Source organism: Phyllopteryx taeniolatus, chromosome 12, assembly GCF_024500385.1.
Source record: "Phyllopteryx taeniolatus isolate TA_2022b chromosome 12, UOR_Ptae_1.2, whole genome shotgun sequence".
In the NCBI taxonomy this organism is placed as follows: domain Eukaryota; kingdom Metazoa; phylum Chordata; class Actinopteri; order Syngnathiformes; family Syngnathidae; genus Phyllopteryx; species Phyllopteryx taeniolatus.
In genome coordinates this window covers 4,816,596-4,832,439 of record NC_084513.1, presented here as the reverse complement: position 1 = coordinate 4,832,439, position 15,844 = coordinate 4,816,596, and the positions used below count along the sequence as shown (strand labels likewise).

At 41.8% G+C, this 15,844-nt stretch overlaps 1 protein-coding gene across 5 annotated transcripts; it reads right to left on the bottom strand.

The window, feature by feature from the left end:
• Positions 1–5: 5 nt before the first annotated feature.
• zmp:0000000936 (interleukin-1 receptor-like 2) lies at positions 6–14,625 on the bottom strand. 5 transcript variants are annotated; one of them, XM_061793393.1, is made up of 13 exons: positions 14,453–14,592; positions 12,811–12,902; positions 12,077–12,154; positions 10,776–11,028; positions 9,334–9,529; positions 8,505–8,676; positions 7,252–7,314; positions 7,027–7,171; positions 6,226–6,380; positions 6,015–6,158; positions 4,196–4,369; positions 3,416–3,648; positions 6–592 (listed from the first exon to the last, which is right to left on the bottom strand). In XM_061793393.1, exons 2-13 carry the CDS (start codon positions 12,824–12,826, stop codon positions 263–265), a joined length of 1,959 nt encoding a protein of 652 aa, XP_061649377.1. In that variant the 5' UTR covers positions 12,827–12,902; positions 14,453–14,592; the 3' UTR covers positions 6–262. The 5 variants fall into 5 exon arrangements, with proteins under 5 accessions (XP_061649377.1, XP_061649378.1, XP_061649379.1 ...); XM_061793394.1 differs by lacking the exon at positions 12,811–12,902 and having other exon boundaries at positions 14,453–14,625; XM_061793395.1 differs by lacking the exons at positions 12,077–12,154; positions 12,811–12,902 and having other exon boundaries at positions 14,453–14,623.
• Positions 14,626–15,844: the final 1,219 nt, after the last annotated feature.

The following is a 15,844-nucleotide window of genomic DNA, read 5'->3' as shown; positions in this document are numbered from 1 at the left end:
ATGAGTGTTTTTCACTATAGTTTTATTCTGTACACTTCACAGCGAGTCATTATTTCCACACTAAAATGCCACTAGGGGAACTATGGCTCTGCAAACACTTTGTGGTCCTGTTGCAGTCAATCCTCAATCCCTGCTCATACACGGAGCCGAAGAAGCTAACTAGCTAACAGAGGGGCCCCTCCCACTGGTGATCCATCCATCCTCCATCAGCCTGTTCTGGTGGTCTTTCATGAGCCTTTGTCAGCTGTTTTGCTGTGAGTGGCTACACCTTGAGGAGAGAGATCCTTTCGTGGGGCGCTGCCCTCTTGCCCCTGACTGGCATGTGATAGCGGATTTCCTTCCAGAACCTGGACGAAGGAGACAGGCACGGTGACGAACACAATTCCGCTTGATCCTGTGTGCTGGTCCTGGATGGGGAGGACTTCTTGGTGCAGGTGGTCCAGCTCTTCTGGTTCTGCTGCCGGTTCTGGTTGTGGCGCTTGTGGTTCTTCCACCAACACACGGCGCCCTGTTTCCTCCGTAGGTGACGCAGCGACTCCGGGAAGAGAGCCAGCTGAGCCGCGCTCACCTCCTCCAGCTCCACCAGGACCACCTGTATGGACACACGCAAACACTAGAAAACTATTGACACATTCACCAACAGGCTCTCACTCATTCACAGTCATTAATTAACTTACTCTGTCATTCACTCACTCACTCACTGGCTCACTCATTACCTAACTTACTCACTATGTCATTAACTCATTACACAATCATTAACTAACTCACTTAATGACTCACTCATCATCAAAACTAACTCTCTAAATCCGTTGCTCAGTCAAACGTTAACCAACTAACTCACTCATTAGCCAACTAAAGTCATTCATTCATTGCATCACTCACTTATTAACTAATTCACTCGCTTACTCATTAACCAACTCAGTAACTCAGTCACTCACTCAACCAACTAACAAAATCATTTACTGATTGCCTCACTCACTCATTAAGTAACTCACTGGCTTACTCATTAACCAACTCACTCAATCACTAAAAATGAGCTGATTCAAGCACTCACACACTCAAAATTAACTAATTCAATCTCTCACTGACTCACTCACTCACTAAGTAACCAACTAACTTGTTAACACACTCACACATTAACTAAGTCGCTCCTTCCTGAACAAAACTCACTCGCTCCTTAACTCAGCCAGTGCCAAGGACGTGTTAACACGTCTTTTAGAATCGGAACATTCAGTACCAAGAACGTGTTTTCACATCCAGGGCCGGCCCACCCGTAGGACAAGATTAGCAAGTGCTAAGGGTGCCGTGGCCGCTAGGGTGCACCCCCCCAAAAAGTGACATTCAATACACAGTAATTATCCATCCATCCATCCATCCATTCTCTGAGACGCTTATCCTCACAAGGGTCACAGGAGTGCTGGAGCCTATCCCAGCTATCATCGGCTAGGAGGCGGGGTACACCCTGTACTGGTGGCCAGCCAATCGCAGGGCACATACAAACAAACAACCATTCACACTCACATTCACACCTACGGGCAATTTAGAGTCTTCAATTAACCTAGCATGCATGTTTTTGGGATGTGGGAGGAAACCGGAGTGCCCGGAGAAAACCCACGCAGGCACGGGGAGAACATGCAAACTCCACACAGGCTGGGCCGGGGATTGAACCCCGGTCGTCAGAACTGTGAGGCAGGTGCTCTAACCAGTCGGCGTCATGTGCACAATGTGCGTCATGTGCACTGAATTAACTCTTGAGTGTCTGGATTGCTTGCAGTGGATTTCTAAATGTATGATGTCAGTTGCACTTAAAATAGTATAGATAAAAATGAGACTAAAATTATTCCATGGTTGAAGAATTAATCTGAATGAATACAATTTTCTATAAAATATTTCATATTAAAGGGGAATAAAAACGTGAATATACATTAATAATTTAAGGTTAAAACAACAGTGAGTAAATTTGGTGACGTTCTAAAAAACTGAAGACAATAGTTAAAAAAAAAAAAAAAAAAAAAAAAAAAAAGCTATTCATTTTCTTTTGTAACCATATGTAAATTGATGGGCAAAATCTTGCCTAGGGCGCTACAGTGGGTAGGGTAGAGTATTAAATTATTGTTTTGATATCAAAAGCCCTACCTAAAAGTTTTTTTAGCTAGTTCATGGAATAAAACCACTGTTCAGATGTTAAGGGTGTCACAAAAGCAAAAACTCTTTGTATCAAATTCACTGTATGTTTAATATAATAATTTATTTGGGAGGGAAAAAATTCTCCAGTTTCTGGAAGAAACACAATCATATTCAGTAAAACCTACCTATATTTTGTGTGGCCAAATACACCCATATTACTGTACAGTGCAAAATTTGTGTTTTGTGTGGTCTAAAACACTCAGTAGAGTCCAAAGTTATTGTAAATAAATATGAAAATGTTTGAAAAGTTTCAAATTTTATCCAAACTTACCACGCTGTGTGTGCTTAATGGTGACATTGTTGAAGTACTGATAGGAGAGTCAAGGCAGGTCGCTTCCATGAGCCGTGAGGAATTAGTGTGCTTCCTATTTCAAAATCTGTTGCCATAGACCAACTGTTACTGTACCAAAAGTAGCATTTTTCCAGAATCCATGTGTTGGTTGGATCTAGTCGTACTGTATATGTATGACCCAGAAATACTGCACATGTGTCCCAGTCTTTGCCTATATTGCGCCGCAGCGCCAGTAAACAATAGCATCCAATTCTGGAACTAAGAGACTTTGTCAACGCCGGTTTAAGTGACAAATGGAAACTATTTTATGGATACATGCACTGTCCAGACAGTTTGTCACTTCCGATATCCCTTAAATCGAGGTTGCACTGTATCTATCATCGTAGAACACAATATATCTGTGGGTTTCGAAATGTGTTAAACTGCTCTAAAATGGCTGGCAATATAGGGGTTGTCTTTTCTGAAAATGGCTGGCATTGAATAAATTACGGTAACTCACTCCCTTATTACCAAAGTTACTCACCCAAACAATGAGTAATTCACTCATTTACTAAATTCCTCACTCTCAAATATTAACCAACTAACTCAATCATTAACTCTCTCTCTCTCTCTCTCTCTCTCTCTCTCTCTCTCTCTCAGACACACTCATTAACTTAGCAACTAACTCAGTCTTTACCTTCTTTGACCAACTTAGTCAAACTATCATTAACTAACTCACACACTGAATCCCTCACTCACTGGCTCACTCACTCATAAAATATTCATTATGTTTCTTTGTCATACTTATTATAATCCCTCCAGGCAAATTCAATTCACCTAACTCACTGAAACTATCATGAACCAACGTAGTAGCTAAGTGACTCAGTCATGAATGTAGTCACTACTGTAAGGCTAGCAAACAAAGTGGTTTGTTTGTGCGTTGGTTGCTGAGCTGACCTTGAGGGTTCCTTCCATGAGCGCTTGATGCATAGCCACCGCACACTCGTGTTGACGTCGTGGCTCCAAACACGCATACTCGCCCACATTGTTGTTATTAGTGTTGTTATTGTTGTTGTTATTAGTTTGTTTGTCGTTGTGGTGGCGGTGCGTGCAGGCGAAGGAGGAGGCGCCGTAGAGCAGGAGGAGTCTGCGGCTGGCCATCATGTTGTCGTGCACGGAGTCCACCGTGGCTGCAGGGACACAACAGAGGAAGATGCTCAGCAATGACAGCAACTTGACAACAGGCAACAGCCACTCAGTTAATGATGACTTCAAGAAAACTGGTACTACTGCACGGGAATGGCACTCAAACGTCGAGTTCTTCATCTAGTCTAACTATCAAACAAACTCAATGTAACTCATAAATTCACCCCCTTAATCACGAACAAAAAATTAATACACCTACTAACAGATTAACACGCTCACTCACTTGCTAACTAATAAAGTCACTCACTGATGAACTAACTCACTAACCAGATGGACTAACTCACTCACCAACATACTACCTCACTAACAAACTAACATACTAATGTACTAATTCACTAACCAACCCACTCACTCACAAACTTAAAATTAATGAACCTGTTAACTAATTAACTAAACAGTCATGTACAAACTAACCAACAAACTCAACAACCAAAAAATGCACTCACAAACCTAAAAATGAACTAATGTATGAATGAACAAAAAAAACTAACTCATTCATTAACAAACACTTACAAACAAGCTAACTCTTACCTTGTCCTGGCAGGCTGTCCCGCCCAGCTATGAAGAGTCTGTAGCCGCAAGCTTTTTCCAACACTTGCGGCAGAACGTGAAGCGCAAACGTTAGCGCTTCGTGGCTTATGTCCAGCTGGCAGCTGAGCGGGTAGTAGGACGTCACGTAAGCGTCAAACTGCTTACCATCTTTTTCTAAAACCAACAAATGCAACAAATGTTTACATTCAGCGTGTTCCGCTGAGCTACAGCATTCTAGTGTTTGCAGAATCAATTAGTCTGTTAATGTAAGGTTCAATATATTAGTGCTAGCTGCAGAACACTTGTGTTAGCTGGATGGACCATTGAAGTCTCAGGGAGGCTTTAATAACTGGCAAGTGGAGTTTCCCTGAGACATGTGCTCGCTATAGAAATCCATTTGGAAAATATGTCAACACTTTAAATGTAAAATTAACCCTCGTAGCGGATCCGGAAGTTCGGCATCGCCAGTGAGACGTGAGCGCCTCACGTCTAACAGGCTTCTTTTAATCTGAATGCTAGGAAAGTGAGTGAGCCAGCTGTTGATCAGCGTTGCTCAGCAACCATACGAGCTTCACACGCAAGCGGGCGAGTCACTTAAACGGATTTCACAACCGACAATGCTGGATGATACGAAAACAAAACGATTCCAAATCTGACACACCATTGCGCTATCAAGATGACTGCAGTTGTTGTGAGCGGCACTTTCAAACTTTTTTTTTTATGAAAAAGCTGTACACTTTCATTCCAAAATGCCACCGCCACCGAGTGGTTATAAAAAAAACGTGGAGCCTCCACTTTCATGCCAATATGACAGGGGTACGTATGACTGCATATATGTACAGTTGTGCTCATAAATTTACATACCCTGGCGGAATTTGTGAAATTTATTTTTTATTTTTTTAATATGACTGATGACTGAACAAGAACCATCATTCATTTATTTATGGTTATGTTTTGTTTAATGATAATGCTTTTCTGAAATGTTTGACCGTTTAATTTGAATCCAATTCAAATACAATTAAATGTGTTTTGCCGGGTCCTTCATGTTTTCTTTAAAGAATTGCACCCATCTTACAAATTCTGCCTGGGTAATCAAACATATGAGCACAACTGTGTGTTTTCTAATTTACTAAATAAAAGTAAAGTAAATTTAAAAAAGGATTACGTGTTCAAATAAAGTGCTAACTTTAGAAAAATTATTTGAAAAAAACTAACAAAATACAGATAATACAATGCAAAATCATGCATTGTAAAAATGCATTATACATAGGTAGAAGGGTTTTCCAGAATTTTGAGGTCAACTTTGGGGGTGCGTATTAGACATGGGTGCGCATTATACACGAGAAATTACGGGAATATGTCGAGGTTCAGCCATCGAACGGTGTAATGTGGTAGTGACACATAACGGCCGTTTGGCAGTCAGTGAGCGTATGGGCCAGGTCTCTCCCACACTGGCAGCACGAGTCAGCCACCGGGCCGCCACCAGCCGTCAAAAGCTCAGAGCATGCACTGGAGCGACACAAAGCGTGCGACATGTTTCACCTTCCCGGGGCACTAGAGTTACTACAGCCTCTGGAGTGCGGATGAGGGAACGCATTTAAGTAAGTCTTTGGCAGAATGCACGCTCGGCCAGATCTGGGGGGGCACGCCAACACTCCAAGGTTACTCCACCCAGAGTGTGGCAAATGGCCAGAAGGTATGCAAATGATGGCATTAAGTGGACAGCAGAATGGGCACAGTCAGAAATTGTTGCATGCTTTTTTTTTTTTTACTTAACCATACGGGAAAATATGCCCCATAGTGTACATGTTGTTATTACCCTCATTTGCATAGCAGATTGGAAAGGAGCTCCGGAAGAACAGCACCATGTCAATCTTGAAGTGGAAGTACACCACCAAGGCAAACACCACGAGCGCCACCATGCCGCCAAACACACACCCGACGGCCACCAGGACATCCGGTTCTGGAACACACAAGGAAGTCAAGGCATCGGAATAAGTTGCCGATCAACAGACGATGACAACGTTTACCTTGAGGCAGCAGTGCAAAGTGAGCCTGAGGCCAGCCCCGCGCGCTGTACACTCGACACGTGTAGTTGACCAGGAAGTCGGTGTCCTCCAGGGAGGAAATGGTCAGCACGCTCTCCAACCACATGCCTTTGGGAGAGTCGCTCGCACGCCACACGCTGGAACACAGGAAGTTGAAACAACAATAGCAGAAAAGGGAGCGTGAAAAAAAGTGCTACCCTTCACTTGTTGAAAAACTTTTGACATCCTCCAAAAATAGAGAACCATGTTTGGTACAAGTCAGTTTTTGGGATTATTTTGGTACCTTTTATTTTGGCAGCCATAAAATAATTATTATTTTTTTAAATTGCCAAATCCTAAGGTTGTATATATATGTATATATATATATATATATATATATATATATATATATATATATATATATATATATATATATATGTATATATATGTATATATATATATATATATATATGTATATATATATATATATGTATATATATATATATATATATATATATATATACATATATATATATATATATATACATATATATATATATACACATTTCCAAAGGGGGACTAAAAGTGGTGCAAAAGAGTTATCAACTAGAGCCAAAGGGGACCTAAAAGTGGTCAATTATTTTGGAAAATGTAAATTATTTATCATCATTTTATGGCACAATTTCATACCTTGCATAATTTCAATATTTCAAAAACCCAAATTGTACCATACGGCTGTGGCTGGTACAAGGATTATTGCCACAAAATGGTACCCCACACTTCTAAAAATATATATTTTGGTACCGCGGTTCTGAGGCGAAGATCCTCTCGGAGTTGTTGGTGGAAATGAAATTGATGTCGTCCAACCAAAAAAGGTCGACCACGGGGTCATCGGGGACGGTGCCGATGCACGGCACGAACACTCGACACGTCTGCTTCAAACGGGATCCTCAACACAAACAGGCTCGTTAGCAATGTTAGCCACTTTAGTGGCTAACTTCTCTTGAGAATTTACACTTGACCTCTCACCCCTGGCTGCTTTGACGATATCATCAGCTGGCTGCAGCACTTGGGGAAGGAAGCAGTAATCCTCTGCAACACAACAACAAACGCAAACATCAATGATATTTCGGTACCCCGCACGATTTAAGACAACCCTCCAAAATACCAAACCATTTCCTAGGGGTACCAAAAGGCTGGTACGGATGTACGAAAGTTATTTTAAGGCAAATGGTTGGTTGCCACAAAGTAATAACATTTTGGTACAACCCCCCAAAATTAAAGGGGCCAAAAAGTGGTACGGTACAAATCCGTTTTTTCTTGTCCCTCATTTCATGCCACATTTTGGTACCCTTTACATTTCAATCGAGCTCCCACTCCCCAAAAAAGTGAACCTTTTTGTACCCTAAAAAAAATGCCATAATGTACTTCAACAGCAGGCTGCCAAAAAGTGGTACGTTATGGCTGTTATTTTGGTGCTGTTAAGGATTTCTGATAACCACTGAAATCCACTGCAGTTGGTATCCCAATGCAAAGGTGCCAAACATTGGCACGGGATAGCTATTATTTTGTTAATTTTTTACCAATCCCCCAAATTAAGAACCATATCCTAAGGGGCCCAAAAACTGGTACCCTGTACAACTCCCCCCCCCCCAAAAAAATACACAGCCAGAACTTCAGCGTGCCCAAAAAGTTGTACAGTACAGCTAATCGATTTGGTACCCTACACAACTTTCAACAACCCCCAAAAGATGGAACCATGACCGCTATGTTACAGGTTATTTTTTGGTCCCATTCATAACTTTTGACAAACACACACAATCAAACCATTACTTAAGGGCACAAAAAATATGGTACAGTACCACTGATCCTTTTGCTACCGTACACAACATTTTAAAACCGCCACAAAAATAATGAAGTATAACTTAGGGAGCCAAAAAAGTGGAACGGTACGACTTATTTTGCACTTGCAGGGGCGCCAAAAACAAATGGTAGGGTTCCACAAAGTGGTCAACTTGTGGTCCCCTTCACAACTTACGACAAACCCTCACAAATATGGCCCATTACTTAAACATTCACTGGCATTGACGGCTTTCGAAATAAAATATCCATGTTAACTGGGAAGGCTGGCAGTGAATGCGTTAAGGGTGCCACCCTACCACTCAACTTTTTGCAGCGTAGCACATCACATCCACCATCCATCCACAAACTATGGAAAGAAACCTCATAAGTACTAGCATGATCTCAAGCGCCCCCTGGTGATAGTGTGAAGGAGCGTCCACCTTGCACCCAGGCCTGGATGGTCTCCGACATGGACGCTGCGACTCCGCCCAGATTGAAGTTGAGGGTGCAGGTGTACGAGTGATTGTTTCGGGTGTCCACGTCTTGGATTTTCAGCCGGGCTCGGTCGCGGTACGCGTGTCCGTCAAAGCCGTTCTCGATCACGTCGCAGCCCTGACATGCATTAGGACACACGGACACGTAGCGGTTCAGTGATTTTAGCATTTGGCTGCTACAGTACAGTAGAAGAAGAGTCGAAACCCCGTCAAGAAGTTTATCGCTGTTACTTTGTTGCAATAAGTCAAGAGTGATTATCTTTATAGTTCCTTATTTTGTCCGGTGTTTTGTTTTTCTTAGTTTATTTTGTTTATTAATTTTTGTCTGACAGTTAGTTAGTTAGTTAGTTAGTTTCTTTTCATTTGTTTATTCATTCGCTCGTTAGTTGACATCATTTTAGGTCGTTCGTTAGCTTGTTCATTACTTCTTTCATTCAATCGTTAGGTTTTTTGTTTGTTTGTTAGTCTGTCCACAGTTAGATTGTTTCATTAGTCATAGTTTTTGGTCTCTCTTTAATTTTTGAGTTCATTTTGTAGTTCCAGGTGTTAGATTGATAGTTGCTCAATTAGTTTGTCCGTTCGTTAATTGTGTCATTAGTTAATAAAACATTTTTTTATAAGTTTGTCTCTTACTTTGTTAAAGGTGCGGACCAAAGATTTGATTTTGACTATTGGCCCACTTTGTAATGCGCATTACCGCCACCTACAGTTATGGAGTAATGGTTGCAAAAATATGTTGTGGTTTCCATGGCAACATGACGACGGCGTGACTCACTCTGTACCATGTGACAGAGGCGGGGACGGCGTAGCTGCGAAGCTTGTTGAGGACCTCTTTGATTGGACAGGACAGCGTGTCCGTCACGCCTACGGTGAGGAGCTGAGTGGCTTTGCGCGGACGCCCGCACTCGCCACGCACAGGACGCTCCACCACCAACCTGGTGGACTGCTTGTAGCAGCGTGCTGCGCTCGTCCTGGAAAAGTGAGCGGACCAATCAGCGAGAGGAGGGCAGCGAGGGGGAGGGACTTAGGAGTGGCAAAAACAAATGGCGATCAAATGGATATCGTTGGATTCATCGGAATAGAAAATCGATTCCTTCAATGTAGTGAGGTTTCAAATGTAATTCATTCAAATAATTACATGTAATTCAAATTATTTCCATATTAAGATAATCCACGCTAATTTAATTCTAATTCAGTGGAATTTAATTCATTTAAAATTAAATCCATTTAATTAGAATACTATTTAAAAACATTTTATTCAGTTTAATGAAAATAAATCAAACTAAATAATTAATCATCTTGAATTAATTCCAATTGAAAATATATGTAAGTATACTGAAATAAAAATTAATTTAGTCCATATTAATTGAATTAACACTAATTTAATTGTAATTAATTCCGTTCATTAAATTCCATCCAATCGTTAAAAATATCATGGGATTAATTGTATTCGGTTCAATTGAATTAATGTAATTATTTTGAATTAATAAATTAAATCAATCAAAATAAAAAAGATCATCATTAAAATAATTTCAATTAAATCTAACTCATTTGACAAATTTAATTGAATGCAATATGATGAATTCACATTGACGCAATTTTATTCTGATTAATAAAGTAAATTATTTTAATAGAATTTGACTTCGGTTAATTCCAATTAATTTATTTTTCTTTATTGAAGTTCATTCAAATGAATCTAATTCACATGAATTAGATTCTACTAGGAGTTTGCATGTTCTCCCCGTGCCTGCGTGGGTTTCCTCCCACATCCCCAAAACATGCATCAATTGGAGACTCTAAATTGCCCGTAGGTGTGACTGTGAGTGCGCATGGTTGTCTGTTTGTATGTGCCCTGCGATTGGCTGGCAACCAGTTCAGGGTGTCCCCCGCCTCCTGCCCGATGATAGCTGGGATAGGCTCCAGCATGCCCGCGACCCTAGTGAGGAGAAGCGGCTCAGAAAATGGATGGATGGATGGATATTTTCAAATGAACATTCCAATTAATTTAAATCACATGAAGTGTAATTCAAATCATTCATATTTATTAGTCACCTTTTCTTAAGTGGCATTCATTGAAATTAACATTGAAATTGATCAAATTCCATTCCAATTCAATCAATTCAACCGAATTTTAATTCCTTTAATTTTACTCAATTAAATACATTGTGTGAGTTTCGTGTTTTCGACTACATTGCTGCTTGGTTGGGGCGGCGTTACCTGAGTACACATTGGTAATGTCCGTCGTGCTGCATGGTGACGTTGAGTAACCACAGGGTCTCTCCTCGTATGAGGACGCGACGACTGGCGTTGCGTAGTCGTCGTCCCGTCTCCGCGCGGTACCAGTCGACCTCGTAAGACGCCGCCGACAGGTTGAAGACGTCAGGAGACGCCAGCGTGCAGTTGATCATCGCCGCGTCGCCCGGCACAGAGAACACGCGTTCAAACTGAACCTGGTAGTCCTTGCACTCATCTGGGCAAAAAAAAAAAAAAAAAAAAAAAACCACCCACAGTTAGTGAGTCATTGAGTTTTTGTGTGTTGTTTGTTTGTTCGTGAGTTAGTTAATGGATTAGTTAATAGTTTGTTGATTTGTTGGACTGTTCGTGAGTTAGTTCATTCGTTTGTTTTTCAGTCATTCGTTACAAAGTTCATTGGATAGTAAGTTAGTGAGAGAGTAAATTAGTTATTTAGCTAGGACTAGGAAGTTAGTTTGCTTTTTATTTAGTTGGTTTGTTCATCAGTGATTTGTTTGTTCACTAGTTAAGGTGTTTGTGAGTACGTTAGTTGGTTTGTTAGCTTGTTAGTCAGTGAGTTGGTTTATTAGTGCGTTTGTTCATTGGAAAGTTACTTTTTCAGCAAGTTAGTGAGCGAGTAAGCTAATTAGTTTGTTCGTGTGTTTGATTGCCAGTTAGTTGGTGAGTTAATGACTTTGTACAATAGTTCATTATTTCGTTGGCTGGCTTGTTGGTCAGTGAGTTAGTACATCAGTTTGTTTGGTTGTTTGTTCATTCGTTAGTTAGTTAGTTAGTTAGTGAGGTAGTTCGTCAGTCAGTCAGGTGGTTTATTCATTTGTGTGTTTCTCACTTTGTAAGTTCAATTTCTCATTAGGTCATTGGTTCGTCTGTCCATGCCTGATTTAGTGAATAAGTCAGTCATTCAGTCCATCAATTCATTAGTTACATCGTTAGATAATCAGTTAGTTAGCTGACTAGCTACTTCATACAATTTGTTGGCTATCCAACCTTGTGAGACATTTTGAACCCTATTACTGGGATTCTAGCCAAGTGGATGAGCACATTCCCAAGGACTCCACTGTATTTTTCCACGCTAACATTTTGTCTCCTAAATTCGCCACTTCTCACTGATGCATCAGTGTTTTGCTCCCACTTTTCCAGGACATTACAACATAAACACAAAGGTTTGGTGAGTAAACATGTGTTTCACGCTGACCCATACAGGACTTTCCCAGCGTCCAGCCAGTGTTCCACCGCCACCGGCCAGCACGATCTCCGCCACTCACCCTGAGCTGCATGAGTCCAGTCGACGCCTGCTACCACCACCAACAGCAGCGGGAGGGTCCGCACATGGACACACATGACTGAAACACACGTACGACGTTCACACATGAATGACTGACAGCTATTAAGACAATAAACGGCAGCGGCCCTGAGGACGATGAGTGCGTTCCCGCTCCTGCGCTTCCCACGTGAGTAATCGCCACGGAAGCTTCAGACTCGCTTATTAAATGCAACCTCCAAATATATTACGCAAGGCGACTGTGCAAGCACATGGAAACAGGCCAGATTAGCAGTGTGTGTGTGTGTGTGTGCGCGAGAGAGAGAAAGTATGATCGTCGTTAAAAAAACCTTATCAACTCTGCAGGCTTTTTTAGTTATTAGGTTAGTTTAGCAGTTTGTGCATTAGTGAGTTTGCTTCTTAGTTCATCAGTTAATTTAGTATGTCACCGAGTGAGTTAGTCGTTTAGTTTGTCACTAATTGTGAGTGAGTTAATGACTTCATTAATTTAATGTTTGTTATTCATTTGTTAGTTCTTAGTTCAATTGTTTTGTCCATTAGCGCGTTAGTTAATAAGTTAGTTAGACTTGTTTGTTATGTAGTGTAAACATAAATAGTCTTGAATTACTTGGAAGAGGGCAAAGGGCATGAGTCAGCACTTTGTCCACAAAGTCAAACATGACACACTTGCTTTGCCAGCAATTATTGTTTTTACTTTTAATGATGATGAGGCCTCACCTTCTTTTCGCATCATAAAGCAATCAAAGAACCCGAGTTATCCACCGTGTAGCAACGCTGCTACGTCAACACGCCCATGACAGCAGCAACATCTGGCAACAATTACAGTTGGAACAGCTTTTATTTTGAAAATCCACATCGCACTACAAATACAATCACGACAAATTCCTGTGTATAAAATGTGCTACTTCCTGCATGAACATTCACCAATAAAGGTCATCCCACCCCCTCCCCCCCACCCCCCATGTAAATTATAATGTTTACGTAACATCTGTCAACAGTTAGAATTGGGGTGACTTTTATTTGGAAAATCTACATCTTACTTACTACTTTGTGCTTGAACATTAACCAATAAAGTTCATTTATTCCATGTCAATTAATTATTATCCTATTGAGGATAAGCACCACAGAGAATGAATGGCTTTGTCAAGTTAGAATTGGGCTGACTTTTATTTTGAAATCCAAAAACATACCACAATAATTACTACTTCCTGTGTGAACATTTACCAATGCAGGTAAAAAAAAAATATGTCATGTAAATTAATAATTTGAAGTAATTTTTGTTATAGTTAGAATTTCGGTGACTCTTATTTTGAAAATCCACATCGTACTACTATTAGTACTAATTACTGTGTGAACAGTCACCAATATAATTCATTGTTTTCCATCTACATTTCAAATTTCAGCAACATTTACCCAAAAGTAAACCTGGAGTGACTTTTATTTTGAAACTCCTCCCCATGTCATGATCACTACTACTTCCTGTGTAAACATTTCCCAATCAAAATGTGATTAATCGGAACATTTTGTCAGCAATTAAATTTTTTGGGATGACTTTTATTTAAAAAAATAAATAAATAAATAAATGCCACAGCACGGCCTGGGTGACATCCTGGAGGGTGCGTAAATGTTATTTTGAAATTCCTCATCCAATTCCTGCTCAATACTTGCCGAGTTCCATACTAAGGAACAGAAATGAAGCCCTCGCCTATACAAATGATTATTGTCATGTAAACATTACATTTGAATTCGCAGTTTGTCAACGACTACAGTTTGTCAGACTTTTATTTTGAAAAGCCACACCAAAATGCCACACCCTGGGGTGTGTGCGCTATCTATCCATCCATCCATTTTCTGAGCTGCTTCTCCTCACTAGGGTCGCGGGCGTGCTGGGGCAGGAGGCGGGGTACACCCTGAACTGGTCGCCAGCCAATCGCAGGGCAGGGCACATAGAAACAAACAACCATTCGCACTCCCAGTCATGCCGACGGGCAATTTAGAGTCCCCAATGAATGCATGTTTTGGGGATGTGGGAGGAAACCGGAGTGCCCGGAGAAAACCCACGCAGGCACGGGGAGAACATGCAAACTCCACACAGGCGGGGCCGGGGATTGAACCATGGGAAATTGTTTGCTGAAAATATGGGATTTTCTCAAACAGATGTGCGGTTTTTATGATGAAATCCCACAACAGAATTTAGGGACACTTCCTATTTCGTATCGTGTCAATGCCTCGCGCAAAACCTTGCATTGTATACATTTCTGTTTTTAAGGGGAAAAGGCCAAGCGACGTGTTGTAACCCTTCAACATCCTGAGTGACATCACGGACAGCCCGGAAGTCGAACTCCCCCCTAAAACTCACCCATAGGCTGCCGATGACGATGTTTTGGTGGTCGAGCCTCCTGTGGTCACGTGACAGGCTCCTCATGTCATTCATCTGGTAGCAGAAGATCGAACGCGCGTCTTCGCCGTCGCCAGCCGGCTTCTCGTCTGAGAAAAGACGCATGGTGCAACTTCTTTTGTGTTGAGTAATCGTCGACTGGGAGGTACCGGGATTCTCACACACGCACGCACGCGCGCGCGTACACACGCACAGGTCCTGGCATGTGGCATTCCATTCCACGGGTCTGCTTCACTTCACGGGGCGTCTCCCTGTTGGGCCATCTTTGCAGCCCAGCAGTGCACTCCATTTTGCCTCGCAACTGAATTCCCAACAAGACTCGCCGCACTCGCCCACAAATGCTTTCGTATTCTGAGAACCAATTGTTATTTGGGATTAACTTTACTTCTACTTTACCCCCCACCCCACACAGATGTCATTTACTTGTTCAAATTGTATTTCGATTGTATTTTCGAAATTTCGACTGTGATGCTTCAAACTGTAAGACTTTCGTCACTGAAAACTAAGAAAAAAAAAAACCCACCGAAACAGTCTTTTGTTACCAAAATAAACCGAAACGGCAGATGGGCAGTCTCATTGATAACGTACTTGCTATTAACAGGTTACACATTCAACCTTGTGCATAGGCACAAACAACAGTCAGGACCCGTTCCCCCCACCCGAAGGCGGAGGGAGGCGACCCTCGCTATGGCCCCTCCCACAGGTGGTGAGCCCACGGGAAGGGGGGCCCACGTTACCCTTTCGGGCCCCGTGGGTGCAGGCCCGGCCACCGGGCGCTCGCCTTCGAGCCCCGCCCGACTCCAGCTCAAATTTGCATGTCACAATTAATTATGAGAAGCACGTGGCTTTACTGGAGTGTCCAGACTGCAGCCCCTACGCTGACCCACCCACGCCGCCGCGGACTGTGTAGCAATCGTTGCTGACACTAGCCACTTTCTTCCCGAGGTTACGAATACACGACTGACCTCGCGGCATCATTCGCTATGAGTGGATTAATAGCGACTGAATCCGATGCAAACAGGCATACAGCAACGCTAATTGGAGCCAGTAATTGTCTCTCTGGATCCCTCACAAAAAATACATTAGCTCATTTTTACTGGCGGTTGAAGCGCTTGTGTTTTTGTTTTCGCTTGATGAACGGGGCAAGAAGATAACAAGATCGTAGTTTGCCAATCACGAACGAGATCGAAAGTGCTTCACGGCGCTCGTTTAGGTTAGCATTTAGGAGCTAGTGAATATGTTGTGCAGTTGCAGAATTATTTTTATCCTATTACATGATATACTGCAATAAGTGTCCCGCGGTAATGTTCTTGACATAATTAAAAAAATATGGACGTTCAGACAAATTGTTCT

Excerpts from the sequence above, each read along its gene's own strand:
- zmp:0000000936 (XM_061793392.1), bottom strand. The coding sequence starts at position 12,182 with ATGTGTGAACGTCGTACGTGTGTTTCAGTCATGTGTGTCCATGTGCGG. Across the intron at positions 8,677-9,333 it reads CCTCTGTCACATGGTACAGA|GGCTGCGACGTGATCGAGAA; the intron begins GTGAGTCACGCC and ends AATGCATGTCAG. Across the intron at positions 6,381-7,026 it reads ATCTTCGCCTCAGAACCGCG|CGTGTGGCGTGCGAGCGACT; the intron begins GTACCAAAATAT and ends CCTGTGTTCCAG.